Source organism: Procambarus clarkii, chromosome 32, assembly GCF_040958095.1.
Source record: "Procambarus clarkii isolate CNS0578487 chromosome 32, FALCON_Pclarkii_2.0, whole genome shotgun sequence".
NCBI classification, from domain to species: Eukaryota; Metazoa; Arthropoda; class Malacostraca; order Decapoda; family Cambaridae; genus Procambarus; species Procambarus clarkii.
This window is the reverse complement of record NC_091181.1, coordinates 16,429,906-16,444,233: the sequence shown is the minus strand read 5'-3', so window position 1 is coordinate 16,444,233 and position 14,328 is coordinate 16,429,906. Positions and strand designations below refer to the sequence as shown.

General features: G+C 38.9%; 1 protein-coding gene across 1 annotated transcript in view; it reads right to left on the bottom strand.

The window, feature by feature from the left end:
* The window catches only part of LOC138370448 (NADH-ubiquinone oxidoreductase chain 5-like), a 48,741-nt gene that overhangs the window by 11,308 nt on the left and 23,105 nt on the right, over positions 1–14,328 (bottom strand). The window contains exons 3-9 of the mRNA XM_069334817.1: positions 3,741–3,810; positions 3,072–3,324; positions 2,432–2,590; positions 1,988–2,194; positions 1,652–1,843; positions 1,413–1,523; positions 332–539 (exon numbers count right to left, since the gene is read on the bottom strand). Of these exons, the coding sequence (XP_069190918.1) occupies positions 332–539; positions 1,413–1,523; positions 1,652–1,843; positions 1,988–2,194; positions 2,432–2,590; positions 3,072–3,324; positions 3,741–3,810 (1,200 nt within the window). The remainder of the gene's footprint in view (positions 1–331; positions 540–1,412; positions 1,524–1,651; positions 1,844–1,987; positions 2,195–2,431; positions 2,591–3,071; positions 3,325–3,740; positions 3,811–14,328) is intronic.

The following is a 14,328-nucleotide window of genomic DNA, read 5'->3' as shown; positions in this document are numbered from 1 at the left end:
ATATAACAGGCCAGAGATATAACTGGATAAAGATATAACTGGCCAAAGATATAACAGACCAGAGATATAACAGATCAGAGATATAACAAGCCAGAAATATAACAGACCAGAGATATGACAGGCCAGAAATACAACAGACCAGAGATATAACAAGCCAGAAATATAATAGACCAGAGATATAACAGGACAGAAATATAATAGAACAGAGATATAACAGGCCAGAGATATAACTAGCTAAAGATTTAATAGGGCAGAGATATAGCAGACAAGAGATATAACAGGCCAGAAATATAACAGACTAGAGATATATCAGGCTATAAATATAACAGACCAGAGATATAGCTGGCCAGAGATATAACAGACCAGAAATATAACAAGCCAGAGATATAACAGGCCAGAAATATAGCTGAACAGAGATATAACAGGCCAGAGATATAACTGGCCAGAAATATAACATGCCAGATATATAACAGGCCAGAGATATAACAGATCAGAGATATAACATGCCAGAGATATAGCAGGCCAGAGATATAACTGGCCTGAAATATAACACACCAGATATATATGAGATCAGAGATATAAGAGACCAGAGATATAACAGACCAGAGATATAACAGGCTAGAGATATAACAGGCCAGAGATATAACAGGCCTTAGATATAACAGATCAGAGATATAACGTGCCAGAGATATAACAGACCAAAGATATAACAGGCCACATATATAACAGGCCAGAAATGTAACATTCTACAGATATAATTGGCCAGAGATATAACAACGCAGAAATTTAACAGACTAGAGATATAACAGACCAGAGATATAACAGGTTAGACATATAACAGACCAAAGAGATATAACAGACCAGAGATATAACAGACCAGAGGTATAACATGTTAGAGATATAAGATGTTAGAGATATAACAGACCAGAGATATAACAGGATAGAGACATAACAGACCAGAGATATAACAGATCATAGATATAACAGGCCAGAGATAGAACAGACCTGAGATATAACAGATCTGAGATGTAACAGACCAGAGTTATAACAGACCAGAGATATGTAATATAACAGACCACAGATATAACAGACCAGAGATATAACAGATATGAGGTATAACAGATCATAAATATAACAGACCAGAGATATAACAGGTTAGAGATATAACAAGATAGAGATATAACAGACCAGAGATATAACAGCCCAGAGATATAACAGACATAAGATATAACAGACCAGAGATATAACAGCCCAGAGATATAGCAGACATGAGATATAACAGACCAGAGATATAACAGACCAGAGATATAACAGACCAGAGATATAACAGACCAGAGATATAAAAGGATAGAGATATAACAAACCAGAGATATAACAGGACAGAGATATAACAAACAAAATATATAACAGACCATAGATATAACACACCAGAGATTTAACGGACCAGAGATATAACAGGCCAGAGATATAACAGACCAGAGATATAACAAGCCAGAGATATAACTGGCCCGATATATAACTGGCTAGAGATATAACAGGCCAGAGATATAACAGGTTAGAGATATAATAGACCAGAGATATAACAGGCAGAAATATAACAGACCAGAGATATGACAGGATAGAAATATAACAGACCAGAGACATAACAGACCAGTGGTATAACAGACCAGAGATATAACAGACCAGAGATATAAGAGATTAGGGATATAACAGACCAGAGATATAACAGACCAGAGATATAACAGACCAGGGATATAACAGACCAGAGATATAAGAGGCCAGAAGTAAAACAGACCAGAGATATAACCGGCCATAGATCTAACTGGCCAGAGATATAACAGGCCTAAAATATAACTGACCAGAGATATAACAGGCCAGAAATATAACAGACCAGAAATATAACAGGCTAGGAATATAACAGACCAGAGGCATAACAGGCCAAAGATATAACAGACCAGAGTTATAACAGACCAGAGATATAACAGACCAGAGATATAACAGACCAGAGATATAACAGACCAGAGATATAACAGACCAGAGATATAACAGGCCAGAAGTAAAACAGACCATACATACAACCGGCCAAAGATCTAACTGGCCAGAGATATAACAGGCCAGAGATATGACAGGTTAGAGATATAACAGACCACAGATATAACTGTCCAGAGATGTAACAGACCAGAGATATAGCTGTCTGGATATATAAAAGGCCATTGTTAACAGGTTAGAGATATAACAGACCAGAGATACAGCTGTCTTGATATGTAACAGGCCAGAGTTATAACAGGTTAAAGATATAGCAGACCTAAGATATAACTATTCAGATTTCACGGACCATAGATATAACAGACCAGAGATATAACAGACCAGAAATTTAACCGGCTAGAGACATAACAAGTTAGAGTTATAACAGACCAGAGATATAACAGACCAGAGATATAACAGGCCAGAGATATAACTGGCCAGACATATAACAGACCAGAGATATATCAGGCTCTTGATATAACAGACCAGAGATATAACATGCTAGAGATGTAACAGACCAGAGATATAACAGGCCAGATATATAACAGACCAGAGATGTACCAGGCTAGAGATATAACTGGCCAGAGATATAGCAATGCAGATATTTAACAGACCAGAGATATAACAGACCAGACATATGACAGGCCAGAAATATTACAGACCAGAGGTATAACAGGCCAGAGATATAACTGGCTAAAGATATAACTGGCTAAAGATATAACAGGGCAGAGATATAACAGACAAGAGATATGACACGCCAGAAATATAACAGACCAGAGTTATAACAGGCCAGAAATATAACAGACCAGATATATAACTGGCCAGAGATATAACAGAATAGAAATATAACAGGCCAGAGATATAACAGGCCAGAAATATAGCAGAGCAGAGATAAAACAGGCCAGAGATATAATTGGCCAGAAATATAACAGGCCAGATATATAACAGACCAGAGATATAACAGATCAGAGATATAACAGGCCAGAGATATAGCAGGCCAGAGATATAACTGGCCTGAAATATAAAATAACAGAGATATAACAGACCAGAGATATAACAGGCCAGAGATATAACAGGCCAGAGATATAACTGGCCAGAAATATAACTGGCCAGATATATAAATGGCCGGAGATATAACAGGCCAGAAATATAGCAGAGCAGAGATATAACAGGCCAGAGATATAACTGGACAGAAATATAACATGCCAGATGTATAACAGGCCAGAGATATAACAGATCACAGATATAACAGGCCAGAGATAGCAGGCCAGAGATATAACAGGCCAGAGATATAACAGGCTAGAGATATAACATGCCAGAGATGTAACAGACTTGAGATATAACAGACCAGAGATATAATAGTCCAGAGATATAGCAGGCCAGAAATATAACAGATCAAAAATATAACAGATCGGAGATATAAACTACTAGAAATGTAGGTCGATCAGGTTAGGTATTTAGAAGGTTAGTAACCTTTTAAATACCAGGTTATGAGAGCAACACGTTTTGGATCCTCCGGTAGGTTAGGTTAGGGTAGGTTAGATTAGGTTAGGTCAAGTTAGGTTAGGTTAGGTTAGGTTAGGTTTGGAGAGCACCAATTCTCCTAAGATTTCAAAACGTCATGAAAACTGTTAATTTAATGTGTACTTTCCCAACCTATCAGATTAAGGCAGAGTACCCAAAACAGAAAACGACATTTACAGTAAGTTTCTTACGCGACTTGCTCTAATATTCTTGCACGGCAATTTTTAGCCTTAGGGCTAATACGGGCGAAAAAGACATTATCTGTAAAAGGACAGGGTGACCATTATTTCAGTGTTATATCAGCTCAGAGATATAGCCGATCAGAGATATATCAGCTCAGAGATATATTTAATCAGATATATATCAGCTCAGAGATATATCTGATCAGAGATATATCAGCTCAGAGATGTAGCTGATCAGAGATATATCAGCTCAGAGATACATATGACCAGAGATATATTAGCTAAGAGATATATCTGATCAGAGATATATCAGCTCTGAGATATATCTGATCAGAGATATATCAGCTCCGAGATATATCTGATCAGAGAAATATCAACAGAGATTTAAAAGACCAGATATAACTTGACAAAAGAATAACGAATATGTGAAATGGGGGAAGAGACTCTTGACAAGTATATGCTGAACAGTCAGTGAATAAATATGTTTAAGTCAGTTAAGTCACTCATTTAAGTCAGTTAAGTCCCTCATACTGTCACCTCTACTGTGTCCTCAGCTGTCACTCGTACTGTCACCTCTACAGTGTCCTCAGCTGTCTCTCGTTCTGTCACCTCTACTGTGTCCTCAGCTGTCACTCGTACTCTCACCTCTACTGTGTCCTCAGCTGTCACTCGTACTGTCACCTCTGCTGTGTCCTCAGCTGTCACTCATACTGTCATCAGTACAGTGTCTTCCTCAGCTAAGTCACTCATCAGAACTGTAGCCACTCACACCATCTTGACCTTTAGGGGTGTTGTCGAGGTGTGTTATTGACCATCTTGACGACCCTTAGGGTGTTGTCAAGGTGTGTTATTGACCATCTTGACCCTTAGGGTGTTGTCGAGGTGTGTTATTGACCATCTTGACCCTTAGGGTGTTGTCGAGGTGTGTTATTGACCATCTTGACCAGGGGTCTCCAAATTTTTCAATGTAAGGGCCACATTATATATTTCCCATATTTATGCGGGCCGGAGGAATAAAAAATGAAATTGCTATTTTGTATAACTAAGATAAAGGCATTGTCAAAGTACAGAGAAAAGAATATTGTACAGTGTTTGTGCTCCCTGAAACGGAAGCAGCGAAGCCCCACTCGCCTTCCACCCCCACAATATACAGTTATACACAACTGATTGGTTGTAATGCACAACACATACCTACCAGTATTAGTATCTGTGCGTCACACTATCGAGAGAGAGGAAAACTGACTCGGGTTGAGCGCCACCAGTCAGCAGCCCCAGCTTTGAATAATTCTGCGATGCCATTCGTATGATAATTATTTTTTCAAGGCCACCACACAGGGATTTGTTTGGAGGGCCGGATGAAATTATGTGGCGAGCCGGATGTGGCCCGCGGGCCATAGTTTGGAGACCCCTGATCTTGACCCTTAGGGTGTTGTCGAGGTGTGTTATTGACCATCTTGACCCTTAGGGTGTTGTCGAGGTGTGTTATTGACCATCTTGACCCTTAGGGTGTTGTCGAGGTGTATTATTGACCATCTTGACCCTTAGGGTGCTGTCGAGGTGTGTTAGTGACCATCTTGACCCTTAGGGTGTTGTCGAGGTGTGTTAGTGACCATATTAACCTTCATGGCAGCTGGGTTATGTGGAAATAATTTTGTTCTTCTTGTTGTTGGAATTAGCGAAATAAAAGTCGGGAAGCGAAGGTTATTGGGCCACTACCTGTATAAAAAGTACATTTATATCTTTATTTTTCAGTCGAATTAATTATGAAAAAATGTTATCAGCCACAAACAGCGGCTGTAACTATATGTTATTACATTTGACACGAGACATTACGTCATCTTTAAAGATAATATGGAACGCTGGTGTGAACCATTACTCCATTGCTCACACAGGAAGATGATGGAGTGGCGGCGGGCAGCCAAGCCAACAGCCTGGGCTGAGAGAGCCAGGTTCGTGTGGTTGTGGGCGAGCGGCATGTCTCTGCGGTCCATCGCCAGGGAGACAGGCGTCAGCGTCACCACCGTCTACAGGTGGGTCCATCGCTGGCAGACAGAAGGCAACGTCAACACCAGACGCCGCAGAAGCACGGACCTTGACAAAACTGCCTAGATATATACTCAACGATAGTATCTGACATAATGCATGGATCATCTAGAGGCTCTTCACTGAACAACTCACTCCTCCTACAATACTCTACAAATGAATCCCAGAAGGACTAGTCTCACGTCTAGAAGGAGTCCCAGCGCCACTGTCATGACACTTTACACAGAGATGTGCGTTATTGCAGTCCATCCTTCATGGATTACCTGCTTCTCCTTACTGACATTCATATTTTTCATCTCCAATCGTGAACAAACAATTGAAGTTTTGCATTTATATTGATTAGTTATTGCAAGACGTCGTGAACAAATATCAGTTGTTCCAAGCTGACATGAGGCTATCAAGGCTGATGAAGGAAGTGTTACTGGTAGTGAACAAAACCCCATTCCATCACAACCCCCTGTCTCTCTCAGTTTTCCTACAGTGCAGGCTTAGAAAGGAAACCCGAAAGCGCTCTAGTCGTTATCTATTAATTTTTCACTGTGGACACATTCTCCTCACAACAGTATATATATATATATATATATATATATATATATATATATATATATATATATATATATATATATATATATATATATATATATATATATATGCAGACAAGCCTGAATGGTCCCCAGGACTATATACAAATGAAAACTCACACCCCATAAGTGACTCGAACCCATACTGCCAGGAGCAACGCAACTAGTATGTACAGGGACGCCTTAATCCGCTTGACCATCACGACCGGACATAAGGAAGTGATAGCCGAAGCTATTTGAACCACTTCCCCGCCGGCACTCGGATGGTAATCTTGGGCAGAGCATTTTATCAAATCACCTCATTCTTTGGGGCACACGTGAGGAACACAAATGCAAACAAGCCTGAATGGTCCCCAGGACTATATACAACTGAAAACTCACACCCCAGAAGTGACTCGAACCCATACTGCCAGGAGCAACGCAACTGGTATGTACAGGGACGCCTTAATCCGCTTGACCATCACGACCGGACATAAGGAAGTGATAGCCGAAGCTATTTGAACCACTTCCCCGCCGGCACTCGGATGGTAATCTTGGGCATAGCATTTTATCAAATCACCTCATTCTTTGGGGCACACGTGAGGAACACAAATGCAAACAAGCCTGAATGGTCCCCAGGACTATATACAACTGAAAACTCACACTCCAGAAGTGACTCAAACCCATACTGCCAGGAGCAACGCAACTGGTATGTACAGGGACGCCTTAATCCGCTTGACCATCACGACCGGACATAAGGAAGTGATAGCCGAAGCTATTTGAACCACTTCCCCGCCGGCACTCGGATGGTAATCTTGGGCATAGCATTTTATCAAATCACCTCATTCTTTGGGGCACACGTGAGGAACACAAATGCAAACAAGCCAGAATGGTCCCCAGGACTATATACAACTGAAAACTCACACCCCAGAAGTGACTCGAACCCATACTGCCAGGAGCAACGCAACTGGTATGTACAGGGACGCCTTAATCCGCTTGACCATCACGACCGGACATAAGGAAGTGATAGCCGAAGCTATTTGAACCACTTCCCCGCTGTCACTCGGATGGTAATCTTGGGCATAGCATTTTATCAAATCACCTCATTCTTTGGGGCACATGTGAGGAACACAAATGCAAACAAGCCTGAATGGTCCCCAGGACTATATACAACTGAAAACTCACACCCCAGAAGTGACTCGAACCCATACTGCCAGGAGCAACGCAACTGGTATGTACAGGGACGCCTTAATCCGCTTGACCATCACGACCGGACATAAGGAAGTGATAGCCGAAGCTATTTGAACCACTTCCCCGCCGGCACTCGGATGGTAATCTTGGGCATAGCATTTTATCAAATCACCTCATTCTTTGGGGCACACGTGAGGAACATACATACACGTGTGCCCCAAAGAATGAGGTGATTTGATAAAATGCTATGCCCAAGATTACCATCCGAGTGCCGGCGGGGAAGTGGTTCAAATAGCTTCGGCTATCACTTCCTTATGTCCGGTCGTGATGGTAAAGCGGATTAAGGCGTCCCTGTACATACCAGTTGCGTTGCTCCTGGCAGTATGGGTTCGAGTCACTTCTGGGGTGTGAGTTTTCAGTTGCATATAGTCCTGGGGACCATTCAGGCTGGTTCGCATTTGTGTTCCTCACGTGTGCCCCAAAGAATGAGGTGATTTGATAAAATGCTATGCCCAAGATTACCATCCGAGTGCCGGCGGGGAAGTGGTTCAAATAGCTTCGGCTATCACTTCCTTATGTCCGGTCGTGATGGTCAAGCGGATTAAGGCGTCCCTGTACATACCAGTTGCGTTGCTCCTGGCAGTATGGGTTCGAGTCACTTCTGGGGTGTGAGTTTTCAGTTGCATATAGTCCTGGGGACCATTCAGGCTTGTTCGCATTTGTGTTCCTCACGTGTGCCCCAAAGAATGAGGTGATTTGATAAAATGCTATGCCCAAGATTACCATCCGAGTGCCGGCGGGAAAGTGGTTCAAATAGCTTCGGCTATCACTTCCTTATGTCCGGTCGTGATGGTCAAGCGGATTAAGGCGTCCCTGTACATACCAGTTGCGTTGCTCCTGGCAGTATGGGTTCGAGTCACTTCTGGGGTGTGAGTTTTCAGTTGCATATAGTCCTGGGGACCATTCAGGCTTGTTCGCATTTGTGTTCCTCACGTGTGCCCTAAAGAATGAGGTGATTTGATAAAATGCTATGCCCAAGATTACCATCCGAGTGCCGGTGAAGAAGTGGTTCAAATAGCTTCGGCTATCACTTCCTTATGTCCGGTCGTGATGGTCAAGCGGATTAAGGCGTCCTTGTACATACCAGTTGCATTGCTCCTGGCAGTATGGGTTCGAGTCACTTCTGGGGTGTGAGTTTTCAGTTATATGTATATATATTTATATATATATATATATATATATATATATATATATATATATATATATATATATATATATATATATATATATATATGTATTTATATCTATCTATATATATATATATATATATATATATATATATATATATATATATATATATGTCGTACCTAGTAGCCAGAACTCACTTTTTGGCCTACTATGCAAGGCCCGATTTGCCTAATAAGCCAAGTTTTCCTGAATAAATATATTTTTTCTAATTTTTTTCTTATGAAATGATAAAGCTACCCATTTGATTATGTATGAGGTAAATTTTTTTTTATTGGAGTTAAAATTAACGTAGATATATGACCGAACCAAACCAACCCTACCTAACCTAACCTAACCTATCTTTATAGGTTAGGTTAGGTTAGGTAGCTGAAAAAGTTAGGTTAGGTTAAGTTAGGTAGGTTAGGCAGTCGAATAACAATTAATTCATGAAAACTTGGCTTATTAGGCAAATCGGGCCTTGCATAGTAGGCTGAGAAGTGCATTCTGGCTACCAGGTACGACATATATATATATATATATATATATATATATATATATATATATATATATATATATATATATATATATATATATATATATATATATATATATATATGTCGTACCTGGTAGCCAGAATGCACTTCTCAGCCTACTATGCAAGGCCCGATTTGCCTAATAAGCTAAGTTTTCCTGAATTATTATATTTTCTCAAATTTTTTTCTTATGAAATGATAAAGCTATCCATTTCATGAAGTATGAGGTCAATTTTTTTTTATTGGAGTTAAAATTAACGTAGATATATGACCGAACCTAACCAACCCTACCTAACCTAACCTAACCTAACCTATCTTTATAGGTAAGGTTAGGTTAGGTAGGCGAAAAAGTTAGGTTAGGTTAGGTTAGGTAGGTTAGGTAGTCGAAAAAACATTAATTCATGAAAACTTGGCTTATTAGGCAAATCGGGCCTTGCATTGTAGGCTGAAGGCTGAGAAGTGCGTTCTGGCTATTAGATACGACATATATATATATATATATATATATATATATATATATATATATATATATATATATATATATATATATATATATATATATATATATATATATATATATATATATATATATATATATATATTATTAAATATGACAGAAAAAGTAAGATTAATAATTCTAACACGAATTTTCTCAATCTTTCGTACATTACGCTTCACTGTTGGAGGTAAATCAAAAATCACTTCTCCAAAATTCATTTTTATTTCTAGTCTGACGCGACACGGGCGCGTTTCGTAAAACTTATTACATTTTCAAAGACTTCACAAATACACAACTGATTAGAACTTGCGTTTCCCTGATTTTATATCTACATTTGAGTGAGGTGGGAAGGGTGATGTGGCATTACATTTGAGTGAGGTGGGAAGGGTGATGTGGCATTTAACACAAGACAGAACACTAGGGGATATTAATAGGGTATTAAAAGTATCAACACAAGACAGAACAGAAACAATGGGTATTGAATAGAAGTGTTTGTAGAAAGCCTATTGGTCCATATTTCTTGATGCTTCTATATTGGAGCGGAGTCTTGAGGTGGGTAGAATATAGTTGTGCAATAATTGGCTGTTGATTGCTGGTGTTGACTTCTTGATGTGTAGTGCCTCGCAAACGTCAAGCCGCCTGCTATCGCTGTATCTATCGATGATTTCTGTGTTGTTTACTAGGATTTCTCTGGCGATGGTTTGGTTATGGGAAGAGATTATATGTTCCTTAATGGAGCCCTGTTGTTTATGCATCGTTAAACGCCTAGAAAGAGATGTTGTTGTCTTGCCTATATACTGGGTTTTTTGGAGCTTACAGTCCCCAAGTGGGCATTTGAAGGCATAGACGACGTTAGTCTCTTTTAAAGCGTTCTGTTTTGTGTCTGGAGAGTTTCTCATGAGTAGGCTGGCCGTTTTTCTGGTTTTATAGTAAATCGTCAGTTGTATCCTCTGATATATGTTTTTATTAAGGCCTGTCGGCCGTCTATCACTCCATCATAGGAGGATGTAATGTATGGGGGGTTTGATAGGGCTGGTAAGAGCCCGACTTTGGTTAGAAGACTGGCGAAGCGACTCAACGGCCTGCTGACTCCTTATGTTCCTTGCGCCTTCAGCCTGAAGTCTCCAAAGGAATTTGTGGACTTACTGCGGGGCGCACGGGCCACAGGGATAAGAGCCTCGTTGGACGTAGAATCGCTGTTTACCAACGTACCTGTGGACGAGACAATCGGAATGATAGCCGACAGAGTGTATCGTGATCCAGCCTGTACTCCTCTTGACATGCCAGAAAGTATTCTGAGGAAACTACTCCAAGCTTGTACTAAAGAGGCACCCTTCTTGAGCCCGGATGGGCACATGTATAAGCAAGCAGATGGGGTCGCCATGGGTTCTCCCCTAGGTGTCCTGTTTGCAAACTTCTACATGGGTACCATCGAGCAAAAAGTCTTAGTCGACATGAACTTGAAACCGGCCATATACTGCAGGTATGTTGACGACATTTTTACACAGGTACCTGATGTCAGACATCTGCAGGAGCTGAAGGAGGCATTTGAGCAGAGTTCCGTGCTGCGTTTCACTTACGAGACGGAAAAGGATGGGAAGCTGCCTTTTCTAGATGTAACAGTCATGGAAAAGGGCGGAGGTTTCCACACTGCAGTCTACACAAAGGAAACAAACATAGGAATGTGCCTAAATGCCAACAGCGACTGCCCTGACAGGTACAAGAGGAGTGTTGTTAACGCATACGTCGACCGTGCTCTCAGCCACATCTCAGAATGGAAGGAAGTCGACGAAGAACTCTGTAGGGTAAGGCAGGTCCTAGTCAATAACGGCTTCTCCAATGGTTTCATCGAAGACATCATAAGAAGGAAAGTGAAAAGCCATGCAACCTCCGAAGAGACAACTAACACAACACCTATACCCCCTATTAGACTATTTTACAGGAACTTCTTTTCCACAGCTCATAAAACAGAGGAAAGGGTCCTGAAAGATATTGTTAATAGAAACGTTATCCCTACAGACAAAAATCAGAGGATACAACTGACGATTTACTATAAAACCAGAAAAACGGCCAGCCTACTCATGAGAAACTCTCCAGACACAAAACAGAACGCTTTAAAAGAGACTAACGTCGTCTATGCCTTCAAATGCCCACTTGGGGACTGTAAGCTCCAAAAAACCCAGTATATAGGCAAGACAACAACATCTCTTTCTAGGCGTTTAACGATGCATAAACAACAGGGCTCCATTAAGGAACATATAATCTCTTCCCATAACCAAACCATCGCCAGAGAAATCCTAGTAAACAACACAGAAATCATCGATAGATACAGCGATAGCAGGCGGCTTGACGTTTGCGAGGCACTACACATCAAGAAGTCAACACCAGCAATCAACAGCCAATTATTGCACAACTATATTCTACCCACCTCAAGACTCCGCTCCAATATAGAAGCATCAAGAAATATGGACCAATAGGCTTTCTACAAACACTTCTATTCAATACCTATTGTTTCTGTTCTGTCTTGTGTTGATACTTTTAATACCCTATTAATATCCCCTAGTGTTCTGTCTTGTGTTAAATGCCACATCACCCTTCCCACCTCACTCAAATGTAATGCCACATCACCCTTCCCACCTCACTCAAATGTAGATATAAAATCAGGGAAACGCAAGTTCTAATCAGTTGTGTATTTGTGAAGTCTTTGAAAATGTAATAAGTTTTACGAAACGCGCCCGTGTTGCGTCAGACTAGAAATAAAAATGAATTTTGGAGAAGTGATTTTTGATTTACCTCCAACAGTGAAGCGTAATGTACGAAAGATTGAGAAAATTCGTGTTAGAATTATTAATCTTACTTTTTCTGTCATATTTAATAATATATGTCTACAGGAACGACTGCTACCAAAATATACTAATATATATATATATATATATATATATATATATATATATATATATATATATATATATATATATATATATATATTTATATATATATATATATATATATATATATATATATATATATATATATATATATATATATATATATATATATATATATATATATATATATATATATATATATATATATATATATATATATATATATGTCGTACCTAATAGCCAGAACGCACTTCTCAGCCAACTATGCATGGCCCAATTTGCCTAATAAGCCAAGTTTTCATGAATTAATGTTTTTTCGACTACCTAACCTACCTAACCTAACCTAACCTAACTTTTTCTGCTACCTAACCTAACCTAACCGATAGAGATAGGTTAGGTTAGGTTAGGTAGGGTTGGTTAGGTTCGGTCATATATCTACGTTAATTTTAACTCCAATAAAAAAAATTGACCTCATACATAATGAAATGGGTAGCTTTATCACTTCATAAGAAAAAAATTAGAGAAAATATATTAATTCAGGAAAACTTGGCTTATTAGGCAAATCGGGCCTTGCATAGTAGGCTGAGAAGTGCGTTCTGGCTATTAGGTACGACATATATATTTATATATATATATATTTATATATATATATATATATATATATATATATATATATATATATATATGTATATATATATATATATATGTCGTACCTAGTAGCCAGAACGCACTTCTCAGCCTACTATACAAGGCCCAATTTGCCTAATAAGCCAAGTTTTCATGAATTAATTGTTTTTCGACTACCTAACCTACCTAACCTAACCTAACCTAACTTTTTCGGCTACCTAACCTAACCTAACCTATAAGGATAGGTTAGGTTAGGTTAGGTAGGGTCGGTTACGTTCGGTCATATATCTACGTTAATTTTAACTCCAATAAAAAAAATCGACCTCATACATAATGAAATAGGTAGCTTTATCATTTCATAAGAAAAAAATTGGAGAAAATATATTAATTCAGGAAAAGTTGGCTTATTAGGCAAATCGGGCCTTGCATAGTAGGCCGAGTACGACGTTCTGGCTACTAGGTACAACATATATATATATATATATATATATATATATATATATATATATATATATATATATATATATATATATATATATATATATATATATATATATATATATATATATATATATATATATATATATATATATATATATATATATATATATATATATATATATATATATATATATGTCGTACCTAGTAGCCAGAACTCACTTCTCAGCCTACTATGCAAGGCCCGATTTGCCTAATGAGCCAAGTTTTCATGAATTAAGGCTTTTTCGTCTGCCTAACCTACCTAACCTAACCTAACCTAGCTTTTTTTGGCTACCTAACCTAACCTTACCTATATATATAGGTTAGGTTAGGTTAGGTAGGGTTGGTTAGGTTCGGTCATATATCTACGTTAATTTTAACTCCAATAAAAAAAAATTGACCTCATACATAGTGAAAAGGGTAGCTTTATCATTTCATAAGAAAAAAATTATAGTAAATATATTAATTCAGGAAAACTTGGCTTATTAGGCAAATCGGGCCTTGAATAGTAGGCTGAGAAGTGAGTTCTGGCTACTAGGTACGACATAT